At 38.5% G+C, this 26,782-nt stretch overlaps 1 protein-coding gene across 5 annotated transcripts in view; it reads left to right on the forward strand.

The window, feature by feature from the left end:
- LTBP1 (latent transforming growth factor beta binding protein 1) overlaps positions 1-26,782 on the forward strand; it is a 466,869-nt gene that overhangs the window by 286,860 nt on the left and 153,227 nt on the right. For all 5 annotated transcript variants that reach the window (XM_077486428.1, XM_077486427.1, XM_077486431.1 and 2 more), the window contains 2 exons: positions 14,220-14,322; positions 23,479-23,550. In XM_077486428.1, the coding sequence (XP_077342554.1) occupies positions 14,220-14,322; positions 23,479-23,550 (175 nt within the window). The remainder of the gene's footprint in view (positions 1-14,219; positions 14,323-23,478; positions 23,551-26,782) is intronic.

The following is a 26,782-nucleotide window of genomic DNA, read 5'->3' on the forward strand; positions in this document are numbered from 1 at the left end:
CGCAATTACCAGTTAAAGCAGCGCAGTGCGAAATTGCAAAAAGACCTCTGGTCCTTAAGGTGTTTATTGGTCCGGAACTGAAGTGGTTAAAGACACTTTAATTAGTATTACTAATCAGCACAAGTGTAAAATATATTCTAACAAGAAAAACTGTTTTATTGGTACCAAGTCTTTTACCAGGTCTGATATTAGGTCTTGAATACAGACCATCAGATGTTATATCTTGTACTACCAAAGGACATGGTGCTTGTTGCTGTGTAAGCTTTAGTACTTACCCCAATATTTGTTGCCCAGCAATACCTATACAAATGTGGATCAAAGATTACAGCCAACACGCTTAATTTGTTGCTTGAGAAAATAGCCAAAATAATAATACAATTTTTGATATCACCTTTAAAGTATGACTGAACAAAAAGAATAATCTGTTTTGTAGAATATTGTAAAGAAAACAGGATAAATATTATATTTATGGATATATTTTATTCTCCTTTGATGTTTTTTCTCCCTTCACTGTGTGCCATCATCTAGACTCTTTAGTAATAATTTACTAAAATCAAATAGCCTGTTCACTTTACAAGGGAACTTGCACTTTTCAAAATACATTTTCCTCAGAGCTTCGTGAATGACATGAAGATCTGTTGCCTTCCAACATCTTGTGTATGCACAATGTTTTTTTTTTATGCTTTCTTTCCTTGCCCCTGATAGTGTATACCTTGCAAAGTAAAATTTCACCACATTTATTAAGCTCCGTGAGAAATCCCAATGCAATGTGCAATTTCCCCTGCAAAATTAACAGCCTATTAGCATTTAGTAAATCATGAGCTTCCTGTGAATATATGCATGTTTTGTGACAGCTTTAATGAAGTGACTATGGTAGAACACTCACCGTGGAGTGGTATGGTTGCATTACAGTCCACTTCTGCACAGGCAAGGGTGACAAGGATGATGGTGAATTGAGTAGGCAGGAATGAAGATGGAGTGCCCTCAAATATATAGCTTGCTGTTTGGACCACCAGATATGTTTTAACTAAAAGCAGGATTAATGTTTTTTAATTAACAGATACATGTACAGCAATATATTTTGTTTGGTTTAGATATACTTTACTTTAACTTTACTTTAATGCATTCATATTTTATCATCTTATTCTGACAGTCTTTGCATGCCTGTGCATCAGTGTTAAATATATTGGTACTGTATAGATAACAATAATATCAATAATAAAAATATCTTCTACACCAACAGTAAAAAGATATATTTTTGTAATGCAAAAATGTATATCACTCTAAAAATATTGGTACTTTGTAGATCATATTAATAACAATAATGATGAAAATATATTTTGCACCATTAGTGAAAAGATATGGAAGATATTTGCAAATCAAAATCTTGTGCCATACATCCAGTTTAGTGTCTAGCAGCATAAGTGAATAAAATAATTATATTTTCTCAAAGATTATGACTTATACTGGTGTAGGACAGGTTCACAGATTTGTCCTAACACCAGAGACCACATAAAGCATCTGTTAGTTGCCAACAAAGACACTTGATACACAAGCGCCAGTGTGCTGTTGCACTGAAATGTGGTTTTCATGAAATACCCTCCCTGTCTCTTGAGCTCAGTGTTAGCGCTGTTTACATTGCTCTTGGAACAAATGACTCAGCTATTTCAAATTGGCTGTGATCTAAGATCCTTAATCATAAAGATCACAGTTGTTGGTTTCATGAGAGGTGGGTAAGCTTCATGGGCCCTTATGTCTACGTAACTTATGAGCAGTGAAGGTCCTAAATAATGGAAATTCTCTAAAACTGTGAGTGTGTCCAGTCCATTTTCAGTTCCTAAAGCTCTGAAACTGACAGCCCATACAGAGACACAGAGCTGTAGGCAGTGTCTGCTGGAGCCTGACATTGCACTGTGGTCCACTGATTGCGGGTGCAATCCTTTACCGACTCCTGTGAAAAAAACATAAATGTAAATTTGTTTCCTAAAAATGTTATTTTTTTTTCAAAAAGTGAGCTTAGCCTTTAAATATCCCTGTCTGTGTGTATATGGACACAAGCAGCCTTCTTAGGTTGTTCATCTTGCTCTGTTTGGAGGAACAGTAACAACTTATTGTTGTAGGCATGGTGAATATATTGTATGTGGCTACACTATTTGAATTATTTAGCAGTATGGGCACTAAGAGCAGGGCCGCTGATAAGTCAGTAGAACCCGGCCCTTTCACTTGCTTTACACAAGACAGCATAGTGCTGCAGATAGAAGTCTGTGTCCCGATCTTTGATCTTTACAACTCCGTCTCGGCATTGACTGCAGAGGACCCGCAGCTTAGCCAGATTTGTAAAGCTAAAAAGATCGGAACACAGACTCCTATCTACAGTGCTATGCTGTATAAGCCTAAATGCTGTCCTGTGTCAATCAAGTTACAGCTAATGAAAATGGTGAAAATTACATTGTTTAATGTTTGGATTAAAAACAAAAATAAATAAAATTCCGGTGCCACTAAATACTCAATTAATCCAATACAGTATAAAAGTCCAAAATAATGTGCACATTTAAAGTCCAAAAATAATCCAAGTGCCAAACTTTTCCCCACACCACAGAATGCTGAAAAATCAGATACACTTCTTATTTATTCCTTCCACTTCCACCACATGTGCTTATAAAATGCGCACTCACCCCAAATATTGACTCCTTTTTAAGGAAGGTCAAAAACGTTTAATTTCCAAGATGTTTTCAGCCAGAATGGGTCTGATAATCTTCTTTCACTTTCCAACAGCAATTCCCACACACTACTTTAGCTGTATACAGCAAGGTTCTGTGTCTTGCTGTATACAGCTTTATACAACCACAGCTCAACACTGGGTTTTAACGCCCCCCCCCCCCCCAACTCACAATTGAACAAGTCCTAAGGACTCATTCATATAGGTGATCTGGCTGTGTGAATGAGTGATTTGTTCATATGGCCGAAGTCACTCTGTTATGCTGCAGGTCCTAATTTGATAGATTTAGCAGGAATTTTGTAAGTGTTGTGTTTGTGTTTGTTGTGTTTGTGTCCGCTAATAATGATTTTAGTGTATTTTTAGCGAAACTATTGTTTTGATGATTTCTGGGGGGGGGGGGGGGGGGCTGTCAAATAGGTTGTACAGGGCGCCACATTTATAACCACAACCCTGATTAAGAGTATACTGTATATGTATAAAGTGGTTAACCCAACATTCATCAAACATTCTGACTAGCTTAAAGACTTTATTAAGGCTGTATTCAGAAAGTAGTAATTAATGATTCATACTTTGATGATGGTCTAAAGGTTGTTGATGGTGTAACCCAAGTTTTACTGTTGGTACACTTATTTAGTAAAGTATTCATAAATTGTATAGAGTTTGAGGCTTAAAGCACCATTTCTATGTAGTGGTGTAGTGTGTTTTCTTTTTTTGTTGTTTAGTTGAATAAAGTCATTACTGAATATCTCTAATTCACAAGAAGACATGAATGAACCGTTTGAGTGAGCAACTATATGGCAAATGAGATTTGATGTTAATCAATGTAAAGTTTTACACTTGAGGGCTAAAAACATGCATCATACATTCTGTAGGGGGAGAACAATTGATGGAGCCAATAATCAAGAACAATCTGGGTGTTCTGGTAGATAATAGAACTAATAATATCATGCAATGGCAGGTTTCTAAAGCTAGCTAAATACTTTCTTGTCTTAAGAGGTATAGACTCAAGAGAGAGAGACACACATAATCATGCCCCTGTATAAAGCATTAGTAAGACCCTGTCTAAAATATGCAGTTCGGTTATGGGTACCAGTTCACAAAAAGATTGTTAGGGAACTAGAGAGAGGGCAATGAAGGGAAAATAAACTGATAAGATGCATGGAGGAGCTCAGCTATCAGGAAAGATTAGCTGAACTAAATGTATTCTCCTGTGAGGAGAGGTGAACAAGGTTGGTATGATCTCCATGTATACAGTAAATGCTTACATGGCTGATATAGTAAATGTGGTACAAAGTTATTTACTGTAAGGACATAGCAAAGAACAATGGTCCACTCTTTGCGCCTGACAGAAAAGATGTTAAACCTTGTTGGAACAATTTGGACCATGCTTTATGAAGGTTTTTTGCCTTTCTCAGGATCAGCTGTGGGCATAGGGTGCTGTGTATGGGTTTTTTTTATTTTGCATTTCTGTTGATTGAATTTGATGGACTTGTCTCTTTGTTCAACTTCACTAACTATGTACCAGCCTTGTAATGCTTTCTGACATGTATTAAGCCATTGGAAAGCCAGGAGGGAGAGGTATTCCCAAAAGTTTCTGGCAAATGGTAGGAATAAAGCTCATTCAAAAATGACACTTAGAGCTGTTAAGCCAAGTTTTATGTTTTATAAATTAAAGCAATTCTCTCATGAGGCAAACCATACTCAACTGCCATAGGCATCAGCATTACATTTCTCAGAGATCTGGCATGTTTATGATTCATTTTTGATATTGAATTTTAACAAGATTAGTATCTAACTATATGACATCAGTATCTAACTGTTTTTAAAGCATTGCTCTATTCTGGTGGGATTTATGGTTTTCTGTAATAACTCTGTTACGCATAGTATATAGTGGCTATTTTTTACAATATAATATGCCATTTCAACCAATCAAAGTATACTGTTTTGATAAAAAAAAAGTTGCGATCTGTTTGCAAAGAGTTACATTCCTAACTGTAAAAACTTTAAAGGAACTCATTTTTCCTGAGCTCTTGACTGTTTCTGTTCTTAAGTCACAGTGATAATTGAGGATGAAAGGTAGAATCACGCAAGCCATTATTGATTTCTTCTGACATCCCTACACAGTTCACAAACAGAAAAATATATATTTTCCAGTACACCTATTAGGCAGCCTGAAAAACAACCAAATTGACCCTGTCTAATAATTTACGTTAAAACAGAGGGTTTTAATTGCACACATTTGCAAATGTATGCACAATCCACAGTGCCCACTTCAAAGCTCCTCTGTATACTGCAGTCCTAAAATTTGCAGGTTACATTTGCAAACACAGTAAGACCCCTTTCACACTGAAGGCATTTTTCAGGCGCTAAAGGGCTAAAAATAGTACATGTAAAGCACCTGAAAAATGCCTCCCCTGCAGTTCCAGTGTGAGAGCCCTAGTGATTTCACACTTGAGCGGTGCACTTTCAAGACGTTAGAAAAAGTCCTGCAGGCAGCATCTTTGGAGCGGTGGAGGAGCGTTGTATATATTGCTCCTCCACCACCGCTGCCCATTGAAATTAATAGGCAATAAATTGGAAATGAATAGCTTTGGCAGCGGCACTTTTCGGGCACATTTAACCCTTTCTTTGGCCACTAGTGGGGGTTAAAAGCACACTGCTAGTGGCTGAAAAGCGCTGCTAAAACAATGGAAAAAACGTCGCTAAAACTAGCGGCACTTTGTCACTAACGCGGCCAGTTGACAGTGTAAAAGGGCTCTTACAATGAAAGGGGAAAATGGGCAAATTCTTCCTTATATTTCTCCTCACCTTGGTTAGATCTAAGTACTTAACTTTCCAGTTTCAACACGGTTTAATGGAGCCAAAGTCATTTTCAAATATTCCTTTCTCTCACCATGTTTTTTCAGTCAGAAAGTCTTAAAAGCTCAAGTAATAACACTATTTTTAGAGGCTAATGGTCTGTGCAAAACCATTGCACAGAGAAAGTAAGTATAACATGTTTGTTATTAAACATAAGCAGGGGGCTGACAGGTCCTTGTCTGCTCTGCTGTTGCAGCACGAAAACAGCCCACTGTCCTCTATGGGCTGGAAGGTGACCTGCCTGTCCATTTCCATTCAACTGTCATCAGATCTGCCAAACCAATGGGGAACGATTCCCCAATTATCTGTTTTTGGCAGATTTTTTGGCAGATGGGACTGGATCGCATGTTGGCAGGTGTCAACGGACACAAGTCCATTGACATCCGCCGCTCCCTAGAGAGCAATGATTGGTACGATCGGTTCCACCTGAAAAACTGAGAGCCACTCCCCTTCACCAGATATTCTTTGGTATAGCATAGAACAGGCCCTTAGCCCAACAAATGATTTGCGTGTACTTTTATTGTTGGACACATGGAGACCCTTCTCCTTACGCCACCTTCCACCTACACTTCAGGCCTCATTGCTAGCTTGGAGAGACTTGCATAGTCTATCGGATACATCCTCTGAAATTACAGAGGTCCCTGTACCTATAGAGATTCTGCACCATATAATCCCAAACACAGACTACTCAATGTGGAAGGCTAGCGGTATCTCCCACATTGCTAACCTATACCAGGACAATTCACCAAAACTATTCGAGTCACTTAGAGAAGAATTTGCCCTGCTCCCTACGGACCATTACAGATATTTACAAGCAACGCATCTCCTCAAATCACTAGGGTCCCCTCACATTTATATTCTTGACAAACTGTGGCAATTCTACACAAAATCTCCTCCCCCTCCTAAAGGGATATCCCTTTTCTACTCTGCTTTTCAAAACAAACTTACATTCACTAACTCCCATCCTTACATTAAATGGTCGTCAGACTTTAATAAGAATTTTGCTCCGTCTGAGTGGCAAAAAGCATTTCAAACTATATACAGAGCCTCCAGATGCATGAACCATTGGGAGCTTTCACAAAAAATAGCCTGAGATGGTACTTAACACCGTACCTCATGGCAAAAATCTCAACATCCAACTCCCCATTGTGTTGGCGAGGTTGTGGAGAGGTAGGCAACATCTCGCACATGTTCTGGTTTTGTAAACACCTCTCCAGTTTCTGGGGTAGTGTGTTTCTGTGTATCTCACGCATTTCAGGGATTTTGACACCACTGAACCCTGAGTTAGCGGTCTTGAACCTAGGTATTGAGAGCTTCCCTCCTTGTTGCCGAACAGTAGTCACACATATCCTATTGGCGGCTAGATTATTGATCACCAGAAATTGGAAATCCAACAGAGCCCCCAATATCTCAGAGGTACTTGACATTACCAGACAAAATTACATTTTAGAATCACTATTAGCTGGCAAAAATGGGACCCGAGTGAGCTTTGACAACCAATGGAAAGTTTGGGTTGATTGGTCTGAAATGAATCAATGATTGAATAGATGTCTTTTAATGTTATTGATTGCGATTGTAAGCATGTTAACATCAGTTTATTGATGAATCTAACGGTAATGGTTTCCGTCTGTCTCCTCCTTGTCCATCCAGTAGTTCGATTTTCCCCATTTCCCTACTCCTTTACAATGTTTTCTTTTCTCTTCCATTTTTTTTTTTCTACTCTTTTTTTTTCACTGATTATATGGAGCTACATATGGTAGGCAAACCTCCTTTTTTTCAATTCTGAATTGGTAAGACTACCACTTATGCCTGCATAAATGTCATGATACTTAATCCAATTAAAAAAAAAAAAAAAAAACGAGAGCCAGATCTGATAAGTCAGTCCGTATGAAAGGGCCTTACAATCACTTTACAGTTGGTATAATGGGTATTTGCAATTGCATATAGTTACATAGATAGTCAGGTTCACAAGTCCATCTAGTTCAACCAAAAACTAATAAAATACAACCCCATATACACAATCCTTCACCAGAGGAAGGCAAAAAACCCCAGCAAAGCATGCGCATTTAGATAAGTTGACTAAACTATTACCTTTTAAGACAGCTATTTCCTTTCTCCTGGTAACCTAAGGAAATCATAAACTCTAAGCACAAATGATTGGTGCAAAATTATCATAGGCACCTTTGGATTGCAATACTTTACTTACTGAAGTTATCTTCCCAAGTTAGGCCCGTCAGCTTTATCTGCAATTGGTGTTTAGCTTATGAAGAATTATCTTAAAATATAAAAAGTTAATGGCATCTGTCTGTAAATGTAGCTTGTTGAAAGATTTCTGCTCTACTAGTTTATTGCCACAGTGAATATACCAGTGCCACACTGAACATACAGTACCTATATTAATGAGTGCACAGATTTTAGATCAGGTAGACTTTTATTGATGCCATAGGATGTGAGTTCACTGTTGGGGAGTACCACATAGGTAGATAGAGTGATCATATACTGGACTCCGCTGGATGGTAGTTATGTAATTCTAAAGATGATATTAACATTGCATATACATTGTCTTACCAAGAACAAATATAGTACAGATAAGAACTCAGAAGTCAGTCTAAACATTATTTGCCATATATTTATGCTGGGAAATAGGATTGACCTATTTGAAATTCCTCTTTTATGTTCCCAAACGAAAACTATAGTGTACTTTCAGTGAGTATATCATTTGGTTCAGACAGTGTAGATAGGTGAATCCCTCCCACAGAGCCATTGTGTTCCCCTGGCGGGGATGGCTTCTCCTGTCCCTCCCTTCTGGGAGAACACAGTGATTATTGCTATAACAGCCACTAGCAATAATAGCATGGAAAATCCGGCAGGCTGATTGTACCCAAGTTGGTCGATCGATCAACTTGGGTACATTCAGCCTGCCCCTTACATGGTTCGAATCTTGCCTGGCTCAGCAGGAGATGTGAACCATCTATGGCCAGCTTTAGACTTATGTGTAGCGCTGCAGAGCATAAAACAAAATATATATGTGCAATGAGCAAATATGTCTGCTCCTATACACCTAGTTAGGAACTTTACACAGAAAGAAAGGTTTATTAAACATTTACCTAGATTGATAACACTTTTTTCCTCAAGTTAGACTATTTTGCAGTTATTTTTCAAACACACTGAACAGATTACGCATACCTTTTAATACTGTAGGACTCATTTTAACCATATGTCTTATAGAAAATGTAAAAATAATTCATTGTGTGTGTTAAATGTCCTCTGGTTTTGAATTTATATATCTCTTGGCCAGGGCTGCATTGCAAAGAAATTACTGTTAATCATGTTTAGTAAAAATATGCTGTATATTTTATGTTAGAAAATGCAAAACAGAGGCTACATTACATACAATATGCATGTAATATACAATATGTATGTATGTACAATATTTGATATCCAAATTTGAGCAGCTCAGATGTTTTATATGGCAAGCAAATGAAATAAAAATCACTACTTTGAAGGGTGATATGCATATAGAAACGATTTTACCAAGTTAATAGTATGAATATATAAAACAGCATCTCCCGGTAACATCAGCAGGCAGACTTTCTGGAAATTTTCTTTCACACACTACAGTAGAATAGGGTAGGAATGTCATACTTTGCAACAAATATTAGTGGTGTTAGTTTTGGAAGGTTCTTTCAGGAATTGTACATTTGATTTATCTCCTTGGCGCAGTGTTGCCCAGCTGCGTAAACTCTTTTGTTTAGTTACCTCAGTCCACTACCACAAAAGAGAATTCTATGAAATGTTCTGTGATGGACACAACATGGAATGAGAAAATTAATTAAAAGTTCTCCTGTGGATCTGACTACTGCTCAGATTCATACAAAAGCTGATTCATTCCGGTAAGTTGTCTTAGCTCCAGTTTTGAACATTAGAAGCGAAAGGAGATCCGTAAAAATGAACAGTAATTGTTTAAATTAAAGCCTGGTGGGGAATATGGTCGTGTAGCCTCTCAACTCCAAATGACAGGCTTTCCTGCAATCAGGTTAGCCAGTGAGAACTGTGTCAGATATTGCAAGCTCCATGCCACAAATTGCATTTTTCAATGAGTCCCAAATATAGACTTTGCCATGCGGTAGTACTGCAAAGAATAATGGAGAGTGGATAGTGAAATGGACCCCAACAAGTAATGTGCAAAGGACAGTAACTCTTAGCAACATACTAGAAAACTATATAAGCCAGTTTTCATTCTCAGTAAGAGTGGATCCAATTCTATGGGACTTTTTCTTAAAGAATGGATACATTTTTAGCTAACAAATGAACATATGCCTTCCTCATAACAATAGTACTAAGAACAATAGACCTCACGTGCAGACTGCCTAGGAATGTGGTATCGTTGTAACCATGGGGGTGGCCAGGGTAGTAACATCCTTTTCACTATTAAACTCTATCCAAACTTTTTTATTAGATCGAATTAGGAAATTGTATTGCTGTCTGTCACAACCTTGAATATATTTCATCTTACTTCTTAACCTTGTGAGTGCCTGTGACAGCAGGGCAAGAGAATGGAGGTGGGGGGCGTTGGGTAGATGACAGTTGTCATAAGGAAAGGAAGACACCATTAGTAATAGGTTGTAACACTTATCCATTTTACTGACAAAAATATTTTGTAAAGTCTTAGTTTCCAGTGGATTAATATATATATATATATATATATATATATATTTTTTTTTTTTTTTACCACCTCTGGTTCTGAAAGGGGGTGAAAGAAAGGCCCAACAGGGACAAAGTTTGCAATAACAAACTATATAACAACCTATGCGTGGGCTTATCTATTAAGTGCACCACATCCAGATTATGATAACTTTAAATGGGAAGTCAGAGAAAGGCAGACTTTTAAGGTACCCAACAAAGTATTTTCTAATAAAAATAGAATCTATGCAATGCCTCAATACTTAGTACAGATTATATACATTTTACTGTCATATACAGTTTTGACATTAACAAATATTTCAAGAGATGTCTGTATACCTTTAAGTTCCTTTGTTGTGACTGTTAAAACTGGAGGGGACAATATATAACATATACTATATCTGTTCTGATTTCTGTTCTTTTTAGATCTCGTATACAATACCATATGAGCTTGTAGTTGTCTTTGGAAGTTGAGGACTTATGCCCTGTACACAAAGTCGGACATTCTGCCCACAAAATCCGTCTGATTTTATCCGACGGTTTTTGTCCGAAACTTGTGTTGCATACAAAGTTGTCGGAAAATCCGATCGTTCTGAACGAGGTGACATCAAACACGTACGTCGGGACTATAAACGGGCCAGTAGCCAATAGCCCACACACGATCAGATTTTCTCCATTAGAATTTGCGACCGTGTGTACAGGGCGTTAGTGTCTGTCCTTGGTACCCATATGCACTCCCCAAAGCTTCTATTTTAGCAATGATAATGTAAATATTTGGAACTATTAGAATATATGGAACTATAGAGTTTCATTTACAGAAGGTCATTGTACTCATATGTGTTTTATGCTTAGTGTAGAAATTATCTTCAATCATACTCCCGAGGAAGCTGAATTTAGTCTCTACCTCATCACCTGTCTAGCAGTACAGAAACATATAGGGGTTGATTTACAAAAACTGGAGAGTGTAAAATCCAGTGTAGCTCTGCATGGCAGCCAATCAGCTTCTAACTTCAGCTTGTTCAATTAAGCTTTGACAAGAGCTGCACCAAATTTTGCACTGTTCATTTTAAGTAAATCAATACCACAGTGTCAAGTAATTTTGACCACTGCTTATAAGCAGTATGAATACATACAGTAGAGTGTGAATAGCTGTGGGTTGGAGATAAACATTGTAAGGCCTCATGAACATGTGAAGGGGGGGAGTGGGGGTGGATGCCTAGTATGTATGCCAGTATCCAATGTTTTTTTTACAAACCAGAATGTTCCTTTATTGCAATCAATTAAGACACAGTACAGATGGTAGACCAACATGGACCACATCCAAAACATTATAAGTAAACATAAGGCAAACAGTACAAGACATCGTGTAACAGTTTAACCGGTAACAAGCCATATTGTAAGTGCCGGCGTGGCCAATCCACGCCACCCACCGACATCCATTATTCCACCACCTACAATGAGGTGAGACTGCGGAAGCATAGGAGGCAGAAAAGTACCCAGGGATCCCACCACAGTATCCAATGTTTACTCGTCATTTGAGTATGACAGTTGTGTGAGGCCTTTGGTCTTATGCATGATGGTGATCTACAGAATAGTGTTATTTTTGCCCTTAACACCCAACCAGTCTCTAACATTTCTGCAGTGCTGACTGAAAATAAAATGAAGAATGTAACTGATTGCAGTGGATACCATACTATATTTGCTAGACTTTCCATAGGTGAACACATGCATGTCCAAGTTTTTCTCTGGAAAATGATTAATTCCATGTAGTTCTCTTTTTTCAGAAACTTTTTAATAATGTTTTATTGTTTCTGTCTAATGTATGATTGCTTATGAGCATCTGCAATTATTTATAAAAATTACAATACCTCTCTTGTAAATTGTATAGAAATTTTCTATTATATTTTGACCTGTACAGTCTTGGAATTATCAAAATTTGCCTTTACGTTGTTGAAAATGTAGACCCCTACGCCTAGGAATGGTATTTCCATTCTGGTCCTATTTAATATATAATATGTTAAGATTTATGTAACACTTTTTTCCTTTGTGACTCCCAAGGATTTACAATTTGACGTTTGTTTTTCCATTAAAATTGGAAACCTGGCTTTATTTTCTATAGACTAGGCTAACCTGCTGTATTTTTAGTATCTAGAGGTGCAGAGCTAGCAGACAACTCTAAAATGTCAAAGTTGCATGACTGAATCCAAGTTTTTTTTTTTTTATTCTTTGGAAATGTTAATAGGCTGAAATAAATGGGGCAAGTTGCCTAAAGTATATTTCCACTTTTGTAGTCAAAGTTGGGAAAATCCTACTAAACATTTGTTAAACTGTAGGTTCCCATTTATACAGCATACCAACACAAATTAATAAAAATGCATTTCTCACCTTTATAGATGCTTCTTTGAAGGTGTCATTGCAGACTTCAGGCATCTCTAAACAGGTTTAGTGTGAGTCTGTCTCAATAACAAGGCTCGAGACAGGCTGCACTTCCTCACATTAATATACAATGTAGAGGCTTAAAGCATTTGTAACCCTAAAAATAAATAATTGGATCCTGTTCCTTTAAAGCATGTTATATAGCAAAGTGCTTCTGCTGTGTAATTTGGCCGCCTGTATCACCTGAAATACCTGGCTGATCCTGCCTGGCTATGCCCTCCCTCCTGTAAACTGACCACGGTTTATCATGGCTGCTGAGCCCTGACACCATGGTCAGTTTACGTGCCTCTGTTATTCACAGCTCTCCTGTCTCTCCTCTATACTCTGTCCCCCCTCCTTCCCTGCCTGTTAGCTCTTTGTCAGGACCCCCCCCCCCCCCCATCCTATTGAAATAACAGTAAAAAGTACACACAATCCCATCTGTTAGAAAACTGTCTAAGCTGCAGTGTCTGTGTTTTGTAAAAAATATGCCCATTACTACCTTATTTCACAGCCCCGCACAACGCTTACATGACTCCCCGCTGCTCTCCTCCTCCCCGGCTGACATCTCGGCTCTCTCCTCCTCTCCTTCCCTCCGCCCAACTAATGTCAGCGGGGGATTCTCGGCCCTCCTGCTCTAGCTGTCAGATTGGGAGAGGGAGCAGCGAGGAGTCACATGAGTGCCGCTGTGAATAAGATAGTAATGGGCATATTTTTTTTTACAAAGCACAGACACTGCAGCATAGGACATTTTCTAACATAGGGGATTGCATGTAATGTATACAGTCGGTTAACAACCACTTTAATTTCTGCATTTTTAACCCAATGACAGAAAAAAACAGTTAGTTTACAGCTGATAATGAGATCTGCCTGCACAGTGCACGCAGGATCGCTTTTATAGCAAAAACAGTTCCCCAGCCTCCTCACAAACAAATACGTTTTGAAGTCTCAGGGTTTCCAGATAAGAGTATCTAAATAGGCTGCATACATTTTATTCTCTAGTGTTTAGGCAACCACTAAAGTGAATTTACAAAGGTAGAGAAAATAGTGTGACTGATTATTTAGCAACCTGATAAAAGAAATGTGTAACATCTGAGCTAGATTACCTTTTAAAATCAATCACTAATTTAAAAAAAATTGGGTGAGAGAGGGTGCTTTGGCTAACCCCATCTCAAGAACACTAGTTGCCCAGCTTTCTCTGATTTCCACTGACCTGGAACACACATGCATATTAGAAAGTCAAAGGGCAGTCAGAACTCTAATCTGCATACTTGTTTGGGGTTATTGACTATTGGATCAGTATGGCAGTCAAGCAGCTATGTTTTTTACAAGTAGAGTCAATGGTAACCTACAAATTCCTTCAATACAGGTTTCTTTTAATATCACACCTAAGCTGCAAATGTATTCTCATGTCTGCATGGAGTTTATTTACTTTCTGCTGTTTTATTATACATTTTTGTATTTTACCACTCTTTTGTGGTCAGCGGTATGTTGTTATATACAGTCACTGATAATCGTTTGTCTTCTTTTTCTCTTTTTAAAGTGTGGCAAGCCACTTCCAGGACTTTCAAAGCAAGAAGATTGTTGTGGAACAGTGGGTACTTCCTGGGGCTTTGGCAAATGCATGAAATGTCCAAAAAAAGCTAGTAAGTAGTGTCAAAAATGTTATCTGCATGTATGCTACAGAATCCACACTATCACTCTGCATATCAAACATACTAGTGCACCATAGAGCAGGGTGACAGTCAAATATAGAGGGATAGTTGAATTCCATTTTTGCTGACCATACAGTCAAGCACCTCCTTGTTTAGAGATATTCAGAAAATTTAAATTTTCCTTAAAAGGAAAATAATTACTATAGATTATTAGGACTGATAATTTCATATTAATCGCAGAATGATTATTGACATTCTTTTTACATGTCATGTACTCCTCATCAAAACAAAGAGCAGTAGTGTCAACCTTGTTCCATCAGGGCATATGTTATTCTCTCTAATGGAGATTATCGACCTAAGAGCCTATGAGAAAGGTCATATGGTTCATAACATCTGTTGTGATTAGAAGTTGTGTGTCGTATCATCAGCGAACAAACTCAATGAACAAGCTATGCATTCCCATTACGTTTGTTTTTTTTGTTTTTTATATTCCCACACTTCTCTTTTAAGCAGAAGCTCTTTTTGATGTAGTAATAAAAAGGGACAAGCTGTCATACTTACCTAGGTGGATGCTGCATGTCTCCCCTGCCCCTTTAGACTGTGAACTGAGCAATTAAAGACAGCTGATTTCTCAGTTGCCTGTGTTCAGTGAGCAGAGAGCCAGTGGCTTTTAGTCACTGGCTCTCTGCTCTGTCCCTCCAGTGCTCACTGGAGCGCAGGGCTGTGCAGTGGGCAGGAGAGACAAGCTCAGTCTCCCAGCAGCACTCTGAGAGGCTGAGCCAGCTGCTCAGGCATTTGGGTGGATCCCGACATTCAAATTGGGATCGATCCATAGCCTGGACTGGCTGAGTGACATCAACTGACAGCAGAATCTGGATCACAGGAGTGCAGAATTAACTGTACTCCTGTGATCCACAGGAGAAGTAGGTTCAAAAGATGTTTGGCCCTACCTCTCCTTTAAGTATCATGGAGACCATGGGAGCATGTATGAGAAAAATCTTTGGGCTAGTGCAACAAAGAGGAAAAAGAACTAAGGTTTGGAGTGTTAACAGCTAACCGACCACCCCTTTAGAAAATGTATAATATGCTCTTCTCCATTGTTCTGACAAGATAATGGGGGGCTGGGCTGGGGGCATGCTGGAGTTATATTGTTCCAGAGATGCTTGGCAGCACTGGGCATTTCAGCTTTTGTATAATTTGACTACCATGATTGGCTTTTACAATGGTCACATGATATGGAGCCTGTCCTGCTAGGAGCGGACCATGAGCGTGTGCTCCAAGCTCCAGCTCACATTGCTGTGGCAGTGGGGACTTAAAGCCCACCTTTTTGCCACTGCATATAAGCATTATGCAATTAGCAAGAGGTTTTTAAACATATAAAGCAGACTATATTCAAATAAGACTATGACATTGTCTGAGTCTGGCTAAAACTCCAAAGTTTTGCCCTTTAAAATGGTAGACAAGCTCTGTATAAGGGTGTGTGACCTTTTAAATGACATTTGTATTTCTATATTCAATTGTAATTCTCATATGTGTCTTTTAGAACCTCTAATTACATGTAAAAGGTTAAATATGTGCAGTCACAGGCTCAATTTGCTTTGTTAGATATACTTGTGCAGACACATACAAATTTAGCAGGAGCTTGATGATGATGAAGAAGTGAGAGGAGGCGGCTCTGACTGATGAACGCTGATTCATTTAATATTTAAGCAACCCCAAGGACCTGACTCATTCTCCAAGTTTCCAACATGGCAAAGAGAATGAATCATGTTTAGGGCAAACAGCACTAAGGTACAGCGTTCTCTCCTCACAATGAATCATTTTCATTATGTATGTCTGGGAGTGGGACACACTTTCATGGCTTATTCTCAAACTTATATCAAGTTTCCAGGGCAACTTGGGAGAAAATAATACAATTATGTATTCCAGCACATCATTTGTTATTTTTGCACATTCCCTGCAGGTTCCCATTTTGTAAGTTTCCAGTCAGGACACGGCAAGTGTTTAGTTCTAATCTGCCAGCAGTGCAAGTCTCCACAGGGTACATGTCTCTTGGAATCACGGGGCTTGGCATCAGAACTGCCAGAGTTGTTTCTGAAAGACTGGAACTTTACTGGAAAAAATCTATTCAGCCTAGTTAATAATGAAAAACGAAACTTACTGTACATGGCTACCAGACTATGCAAGTAATGAGATTGTGTGTTTATTGTTATATAAAAAGGCATCAAATTGAATTTTCCTTTTCAGGAATAGTGCTGTATCTGGTTTAGGCTGATTTTCTTCATTGACATTTTATTTTTTGACAAACGTATCAGTACTCTTTTTAAGGCAGTAACATACCATCCATCATGCCCAGGGGAGAGAGAACCCAGTGTTTTTTCCCGCCTCTGCTATGGTAAAAAAACAAGAATCCCTTGCAATATATATTTCACTGCTGGCATTACTTACTATCTATATCTGAATGGTTTAGATTTTGTACATTTAGATTTGCACAGATGAAATGGTGAAAGCACTACCAGTACATTTAATATTCCAAGTGTTTCCAGGCCTCTGCCACTGTGATCTGCTTCGATGCCCAGGTGTTCCAGGAGCTGCTGCTACATTATGGGGATTGTAATTTGTTCCAACCTGCTAGATTGTACAGGTTGGTTGTAGCATTCTTAATAAAAGCAGAGAGCACCTTAAACTGAAACATGTATTTAATTCATTTTTAAAATTCAAAGCAAACTCTCCCTTTTATCTATGTCTCTAGGTTTTATTTTGTTGAGAAATTAATTAGAAAAATACTCCCCCTAGCACTTTTAGGCTCTGCCCTTAGCTCAAACATGCAATCAGAAGGGTGTGTTTAGATGAGAAAGCTCCTCCAGATGAAAAGAAAAAATGAGGACTCTGAGGATGTATAACATCATTTTGGCCTAGGCCAGTAAATACAGACCCTTCTCAATTAGCAACCTACCTGTTTAATGACCATTCAGACTTATGACCAGCTCCAACATCAGTCGGTATTGTATGTTGTATCAGAACTTTGATCATGGAAACAGCAGTACACTACTGTTTAAATGTTTATCTAATATATATATATATATATATATATATATATATATATATATATATATATACCACAAATGTTATAAATAGTACAAAGGTGACATTAAAACAATATCTAAAGATGATTGACACAAACCCTCTACCAGTCCATTATGCTTGATATGTTGGTAAGGGGCTGCTCCTCATTTAGTAACCAATTCACTTAAAGACCTAGTCATAGGAATGGAACTAAGTCATTAAAGAGGGGAAATTCCACTTCTTAGCCTCCTCACCTCCTCCCCTCCTCCTCTTTAAGTTTTCACACTTTATTATTTTTTTGACACGATGCAGGTACCTGGTTTTGACAGGTATCCACTGCAATCTTACCGGAAGTTGGCCTACCACTTCCCCGAAGCCTGCAAGCAGTTATAGCCAGCTTTCCAAAGTAAACATGCCAGTGGTGGGACCGATGACCGACGAAGGATCGACCTGGGTGAGGACAGCGCTGGATCCCTAAACAGGTAGGTATCCTACTGTTAACAGTCAGCAGCTGCAGTAGTTTTCTAGGGTGAAGAAATTAGGAGTGTCTGTATAATATACCTTCCTATCTATTTACTAAGGCTAGCAGCATAAGGATTGAAAATAGTTATTGTTGAATGAGAGCTTCTATTTCACTGTTAATGTCTAATTTAGGTGAAATATTTAAATGTTAACATTTGAAGCTTTTCATGACAGCCACTCTCTTACGTTGATCTTCAGCAGAAAATCTTTTGGTACAGCACACTATCTGACATGATGCTCAAGAGATCCTACAAACTTAGCTAATGTGTTGAACACTCTGAGATCACAAATTGGATGAGCTCTCCACTGTAATGTCCAGGTCCTTATTTCTGGAAACCAGAAACCAGGATGACGTTTAAGCTGGCTATAAATGTCTGATTTAAATGCCAAATGCAGTAAAATGCTTCTAGGAACCAACGTTGTTAATATGAATGCATAGAGAATTTCATTTCTTGGAAAGGGAACGTTCTAGGTGTGAAAAGGTCAGTGTCAAAAACCAAGCCTGCCCTTAAATAAAGTGACATATGACTGGAACAGATTAGGAGAGGCAGGCTAGCACTTTCCTGGAACACTCTTTTTCAGAAACCTGTCAATGGAATTGCTTACTTTAATTCCCCTGACATCCTGTGTTCAGTAATTTGATTATGAATAAGTTTAATATATAATTATTGCTCCTCTGTAAATTCTTATTGAGAATACCAGCCAAACAGCCAAAGCACAACGGATATGCACTTTAGATTTCCACCCTCCTGTTTCATTGTTTAACCAGAGGATAACTTTACTCCTCAGGGTCTGCAGTTTTTCAGATATTTGTGTCACTTCCCTAACTCCAGCATGCTCTTTGCTCTACTAAAGAACTTCTGCACATTGACGAGGTCCTCTGTGCACCCCCTTGAAAATGAGCAACCATCTCCCTTCTTTCAGTCCCTGGTACATTAGGAAGGCAGCACATTCTAGTATAGCATAGTGTGATCTGTTTAGTAATTTAAATTCCCTCAGCCTTATTTTTCCAATGCCAGGGATTTGGAATATCTAATGTAAGGCCAATGGACTTTAAAGTAATTGAGCACCTTTTTAAAAATACATTCAATGATTTTTTAAATAATTACATAAATAGAGTGTTTTTTTAATAGCTTGGAGTTTCACTTTCTAACTTCTAGGTAGATCCTGTGAAATTGATGTAATCAGAATTCCTCAGGGACTATAGAGGTGAGCACTGGGACATGTGATCATTCCACCACTCACCTCGACTATCACTTCTTCAACCGTGGTAGTGAGGGAAAGAAGTGACTTTAGTGAAGAGTGGTACATTAGGACAAGAAGAATTCACTGAACCACCAATAGGACACAGTCTGGTGGAGGCCAGGGGCAACTGATTCTTTTTGCCCAATGCATTTTGTGGGTTAGTGACTTTAGAAAGCATTGCAATTTTCAGCATACAGAATGAGGGGGTCAGCAAACACAGTTATATATTTTGTTGCTAGATTTTGAAGCCAGACTCCTGCAGACACCAGAGAGAAAGGTGCAGGCTGCCAAAGGTGCTCATCTGAAGTGATGCATGTATAAAATCAAAAAAGTACCACACTCCCGTCAAGTGAACCCTGGTGTAGACTTGAAAACTACCTCAGCCAATGAGTTTCCACCAAAGCCACGTCCCCTGGCATGTTTCACTCTGCCCACCGGAGCTTAAGCATTCCCTATGATTAAACTCCGATGGGCAGAGCGGAACATGTCAGGGGGCAGACTCATGGGCCGAGGCCATTTTCAAGCCTACACTATGTTGGCTGGATGGGAGTCTGACGTGTTTTTAATTGTATAAAGTTTTATATTTATCTCATTACACATGTACTTTAATAACATATAATAAGGCAGCACAACTGGTTCATTTAACAATACACTGCTGTCTTAACCCTTCTACAATTTATTCATAATGTACTCTCCTTCTATGCCCTGGGTTTATTTGAAAAGAAAAGTAATCAAAGTTTAACAATTTATTTTGCCTTCATTGACAGGACAGACACACTATACTGTATATGCTTCATTGCAAAATAAGGTATATCATGCAGAACTAATGTGAGAGCCCTGGGATACATACTATAAACAGTTGAAGGCACTAAATTGCTATGTTGTGTAAGAAGTGCTTTACTCTTTCTCCCTTCTATGGGAATATTCTCTGGACCAGGGTATTGCATGTGTTTAATTGTGTAGCCATACTTTCCTTACAGCCAAAGGTTTATTTTAAATGCCGCAAGCCTGGAATTTGCAGGTAAACCAAATCCACTTACTTAGATTCCTGTTACATGTGCGGGGAAATTCAGAGAACAAAATTATGTATCGCAATCTTTTTCTAACATCAAAAAAAGAAATAACTCTCTCTTCCATGCAGCTTTCCCCCTCGGCCACTCAAACACTATGTGCTAGAGGCAAGCTAAGCCTTCTACACTCAAAAACCAGAAGCTATGAGAAAAGCCAGTGTACACCAGATGTATCACAAAAGCTTTAATTTATTGTATAAATCTTCCACGAGCATGGAAATGACATGCCTAAGCCCTGATTGGGTGAAATGCATCAGGGCGGCTCTAGGGCAGGGACTTTCATTGTTACATAATTAGTCTAGTTGAAAAAAACACAAGTCCACTAAGTTCAACCAATAGAAGAAAAAAAAAACGTTATGCAATCCTATTTACACAATCATATACCCACAATTGATCCAGAGGCAGGTAAAACAAAAGCATGATCCAATTTGCTCCAGCAGAGGAAATAAAAATCCTTTCTGATCCCCCAAGAGGCAATTAGATATACGCATAAAGAGTGCCCTCTTTTTCTCTGTGATAACCTTAAAGTGAATAATGTAACACCAAGTTCACTATATGGACCACCTATGTCTTTATTTATGTTGATCATACCCCCCCTTAATCTCCTCTTCTCAAGAGGGAATAGATTCAGTTCCTCTAATTTTTCCTCATAGCTGAGCTCCACCGTGCCTCTTATCAGTTCGGTTGCCCTTCTCTGCACTTTCTCTAGTTCTTCAATATCCTTTTTGTGAACTGGTGCCCAAAACAACTGCATATTCCAGATGAGGTCTTACTAATGACATGTACAAGGGAAAATGATATTTCCCTCTCTGCTGTCTATATCTCTCTTAATACAGGTAATATTTGAATATCGTGCAAAAGTTAATTTATTTCACTAATGCAACTTAAAAGGTGAAACTAATATATGAGATAGACTCATTACATTACATGCAAAGCAAGACAGTTCAAGCCTTGATTTGTCATAATTGTGATGATTATGGCTTACAGTTCATGAAAACTCCAAATCCACAATCTCAGAAAATTAGAATATTGTGACAAGGTGAAATATTCTAGGCTCAAAATATCCCACTATAATCAGCTAATTAAGCCATAACATCTGAAAAGGGTTCCTGAGCCTTTAAATGGTCTCTCAGTCTGGTTCAGTAGGAATCACAATCACGTGAAAGACTATTGACCTGACAGTTGTGCAGAAAACCATCATTGACACCCTCCATATGGAGGGAAAGCCTCAAAGGGTAATTGCAAAAGAAGTTGGATATTCCCAAAAGTGCTGTATCAAAGCACATTGATAGAAAGTTATGTAAAAGGGAAAAGTGTGGAAGATAAAGGTACACAAGCAGCAGGGATAACTGCAGCCTGGAGCGGATTATCGTGAAAAGGCCATTCAAAAGTTTTGGGGACTTTCACAAGGAGTTGCTTGAGGCTGGAGTCATTGCATCAAGAGCCACCACACACAGACGGATCCTAGACATGGGCTTCAAATGTCATATTCCTCTTGTCAAGCCACTCTTGAACAACAAGCAACGTCAGAAGCGTCTTACCTGGGCTAAAGAATAACAGACCTGGTCTGTTGCTCAGTGGTCCAAAATCCTCTTTTCTGATGAGAGCAAATTTTGCATCTCATTTCGAAACCAAGGACTCAGAGCATGGAGGAAGAATGGAGAGGCATACACTGCAAGTCCAGTGTGAAGTTTCCACAGTCTGTGTTGATTTGGGGTGCCATGTCATCTGCTGGTGCTGGTCCACTGTGCTTCATTAAGTCCAGGTTCAACGCAGCCGTCTACCAGGAGATTTTGGAGCACCTCATGCTTACTTCCACATACGAGCTCTATGAGGATGGTGACTTCATTTTCCAGCAGGACTTGGCACCTGCCCACACTGCCAAAAGTACCAAAATCTGGTTCAATGAACATGGGATTACTGTGCTTGATTGGCCACGAAACTCGCCTGACCTGAACCCCATAGAGAATCTATGGGGCATTGCCAAGAGAAAGATGATAGACGTAAGACCGAACAATGCAGAAAAGCTGAAGGCCACTATTGAAGCCTCCTGGTCTTCCTTAACACCTCCGCAGTGCCACAGGCTGATAGCTTCTATGCCACGCTGCATTGAGGCAGTAATTGCTGCAAAAGGGGACCAAATCGAGTACATATGCATGCTTATACTTTTTAGAGGACCAATATTGTTCTATGTGCAATCCTTGTTTTATTGATTGCATGTAATATTCAAATTTTCTGAGATTGTGGATTTGGGGTTTTCATAAGCTGTAAACCATAATCATCACAATTATGACAAATGACAGCTTGAACTATCTTGCTTTGCATGTAATGAGTCTAACCTCATAATATTAGTTTCACCTTTTAAGTTGCATTAGTGAAATAAATGAACTTTTGCACGATATTCACATTTTTCGAATATCACCTGTACAAGAAAGGATTTTGCTCACTTTTGATGCCTCAGCTTGACATTGCATGCCTATGATCTATCAGAACACCCAAATCCTTCTCCACCATTGATTCCCCCAGTTGTACTGCCCCTAGTATGTATGATACATGCATATTTTTAGCATACCTTGGTGTCATCTGCAAAAACTGAAATGTTACTTTTAATCCCAGACCCTATATCATTTATAAATATATTAAAAAGTAAGGGTCCCCACACTGAACCTTGGGGTCCACCACTGATAACTTTAGACTATTCAAAGTATGAATCATTAACCACAACTCTCTGCATACAGTCTTTTAGACAGTTTTCTATCCATTTACAAACGGGTTTTTCCAAGCCTGCATTGCCATGCTTGTGGATAATGTATATGACAAATGAAGACTTTTGTGATACAGCTGGTGTGTAGTAGCTTTTATTTTTGCATCTGACATTTTTTCAGTGCATATTGCAGAGATGTGTGAAAGCTGTCTTGGATACAACTTGCAATTAGAAGGGCTGTGGTATTTAAATGAGCCCAGGGCAAGTCCTACTTTCTTTTGAGGTTGAACAGACATTGCTGCTATGCTAGCCACATCACATGCAACCATAAATAAGCTTAGGTAAACTAAAGCTATAAAAAGTGTTTTCACGTCTATTTGATTGGCTATTACTGGTGCGCTGTAAAAATATATTAAATATTACTTATAGATTTACTGTTGCATGAGAGCGCTCTAATGGGCAACATGGGGAATCAATAATATAAACTAATGATTAGGTTTATTTAAAAACAACTTACTGAAGGCGTACATTTTTTTTCAGGTCATCCAGCATATTCCCAGTATATGGAATGTCCTCAAGGTTACAAACGCATCAATGGCACATATTGCCAAGGTAAGTAACAGAAACGAAGTTTACATTACATATATATTTACAAACATTGATGTGCAGTTGTATTGCTGAAGCAAAAAATGTCATTAGCAATGGTTACTCTATTTTGGTGAAAAACACTAGTTCTTTATTACCGGTACTATGAAATATTAGAATTGAATAGGAATGTTATTATCCTCTATGTGACTTAAAGTGTTACTAAACCCACAGTAAACAGTAAAATCAGTCTGTATATGCAGTAAACCATGTTTGCTATACCCACTGTGGAACCTAAGTGGTTAATGTGTAAAAAGGCTGTGTGATCCTTTCTTCTCTGATCCTCCCCTTCTTCCACTGTCCCCAATCCCATCTCCTGATAGAACAGAGCCTTGGGGGTACTCTGCACATGCTCAGTTTGGTGTGTATTACTATAGAGTTTTTTTTTCTTGGGAGTGTGCATGTGATTAGCACAGGTTCTGTTCTTCCAGCTGCTGTTGAAGGGGCATGACTGAAAAAGGTCTGCTGATCAGCTCCCAATCAGAGCTCTCTGAACTTTTTCACACTTTCTTTAGGTAGTGAGATGCAGAATAGGAACTTCTTTGGAGCAGGACCACACATTTTTGGCCCAGTAGAATTTTACTATAGTATCATCTGAAAAAACATATGTAACACACATTCTTAATCCTTTTTTCGTAAAAAAAAACGGCCCATTCTGCTTTAAAAGTAGCTCTTGTACCTTTTAGAGCTTTAGGCATTGAACTGCTAGCACCTGAACACTCAAATATGAACAGGGACCATTCAGAAGCATGGCTTGTTAAATATTTTGGAACTGTGAACTTCAAGCTCCAAAATACTCAGGTGTGAATGGAGGCCCAAGTTATATTTATGCAGAATAATGGCCATAGCTTTTAAAATAATGAAAATAAGAAAATTGATAACGGATCAAAATCAACATTAATTCTTAATATCATGTTACAACAAGAAAAGTGTTAATAAATCAAAATCATCATTGATTTATTAACAACGTTAATATTGCCTATTCTGCAAATCAAGATCTATGAGGGGCTCAGCTTTGACTAACTACTGGCAAGTACCAGCAATTTCTTTCTATACTGCTCCTCACTCAAGTGTCTGCCACCTCAGACAACAAAGAGGCACTCCCAGGAAGGGAGAGCTGAGGAATGACCTTATTATTGTGCGACTGCCCCTTTATTGTCCACTCAACAGGCTAGAGTGGATCCTATAGGCAGCAAGAAATTCTGAAATTTCTCCGTGCTATCTGAAAGAGACCAGGGGCACTAAACTAGCTTTAGCTGTTAGTTTAATTAATTTAGAGGATGACGTGAAGCCAACCAAACAAAATGATACCAAATCCCAAGTATTTAATTTAAAAAAAGGAAGCAGGAGGAGAGGTGACTAGAGGTGACTAGCCTAAGCGGGACTTTTAACGGTATCAAACATTACATACATTAAAGAAGATCACATAGCAATAACTCAAAAATAGTTTTTTTTTTAAATTTTCATAGAAATTTATTATACAAAAAAATAACAAATTTTGCTAAAACAGCACTATAAATACAGATATACATCCATACAATACATAGAGATCGAGAAGAATCATTTGTGAACTCAGTCGATGTAGTATGATGCTCGACATGTTTCACTCATAAACTAGTTTCTTCAGGAGCTTTGAATATCATTGACAAGACAAACATTTTTTTTCACCTTTTAGATATTGTTGTAGGAGGCCTCTAATGTAGAAATCACTGGGTTTTATTTTTTTTGAAGTTTTAGAACATGTTTTGGAGAATGTTGTAATTTTGCAACATTGGGCCTGTTTGGTAGCAGAATTTCAGTAATTTTACTCATACTGTCAGAATAAATGTATAGACCAATAAAAAGTTTATTTAAAGGGCTTTCTGCTTAAGTCCCTCAACAGTAGCCTATATATCTATACACTAATTATCACAAAATAATAATGATGCAAGTCATTTTTTTTATTAATAATCATTTATTATAAAACTATGTTCAAACTGTTTTTACAAACCTACTGCATTGATGCATTGAATGAAAACTTTGACACATATTATATTTAGCTGTGTTTATAGCCATGTTTAGTTATGCTTAGTTATGATGGTCCCAAAAGCAGTTCTTGTCCTCTGAGAAGCAGAGGCGGACATTTCACTTGCTGCAAAGTGTGTTGGTACTGTATATCCTTTACCACATTGTCTGCAGCGTCCTCTAATTGTTTTTATAGGGAAGTGTCCATACATGTCCTTGCAAATGTCTTTTGGTGGATGTACAGGTGACTTTTTGACTGGGGTGCCATTTGAAGGACTCCCTTTTTTTGTGGATGGTCTCTTCCTGTCATTTAAGGGGCTCCCTGTCTGCGGAATTGGGCTCCCATGGATTGAACCTGGTCGACCTCGCTTTGGTTTTATGACAGTTGTACCAACTAGGATGAGGGAGGATACTAATTGGGCTTGAAACAGCCTTTTGTTTAGTATCTTTTTCTTGGGAGAATTCAGTGCTTTGCAGTCCTGTTTGTACAGCAGCCATGCATTGATCACAGCTAGGATGATGGTGTGCTATAAGATGTAAATGTACCAGCGGCGGGATTTCAAAGGAAACTTATATTTTGCTGCAAATGTGTCCAACATATCCACACCGCCCATGAATTTGTTATAGACACCCACAAGGCCTCTCAACTAAAACATATATTTTCGTGGCTTTGTCAAAGCGTTAAATCTTCTCCACCTGTTCTGGGCCAGCAATCTAATTTAATTTTCCTTTTCCAGTTCACAGGCAATTTCATATGGGGATATTATATATATATATATATATATATATATATATATATATATATATATATATATAGGGCTTTTTTTCTCAGAAATTAGGTGCAGGAACTCAACCATGCCCGCCACACACTCATACCTACCAAATGGCATAAAAAAGGTGCTCTTCCCTCTGCATTCAACCCCCTCCCTCCACTTCCCTCATTTTCTCCCCCTCTTTAAAAGCTCCACCATCTGTCATATGCAGATCATGCAGTAGGAGCATCAACAACTGGTCACCAGGAAAAAAATGGAGACCACAGAGGGTGCAGCCTACCACGCAGCCTCTCCTGCCCATGACTACACTGAACCCTGGGCACCTGAGATAAGCTACCACTTGTAAACGTAGCTGGACTTCAGTGTTACCAAGTGATAGTGGTGAGCAGGGAGCTGAAGACCTGAGCCAACTGTGGTGAAAC

Source organism: Lithobates pipiens, unplaced genomic scaffold (genome assembly GCF_037356315.1).
Source record: "Lithobates pipiens isolate NorthernLeopardFrog02 unplaced genomic scaffold, aLitPip1_a1.2 Scaffold_18, whole genome shotgun sequence".
Classification (NCBI taxonomy): Eukaryota; Metazoa; Chordata; class Amphibia; order Anura; family Ranidae; genus Lithobates; species Lithobates pipiens.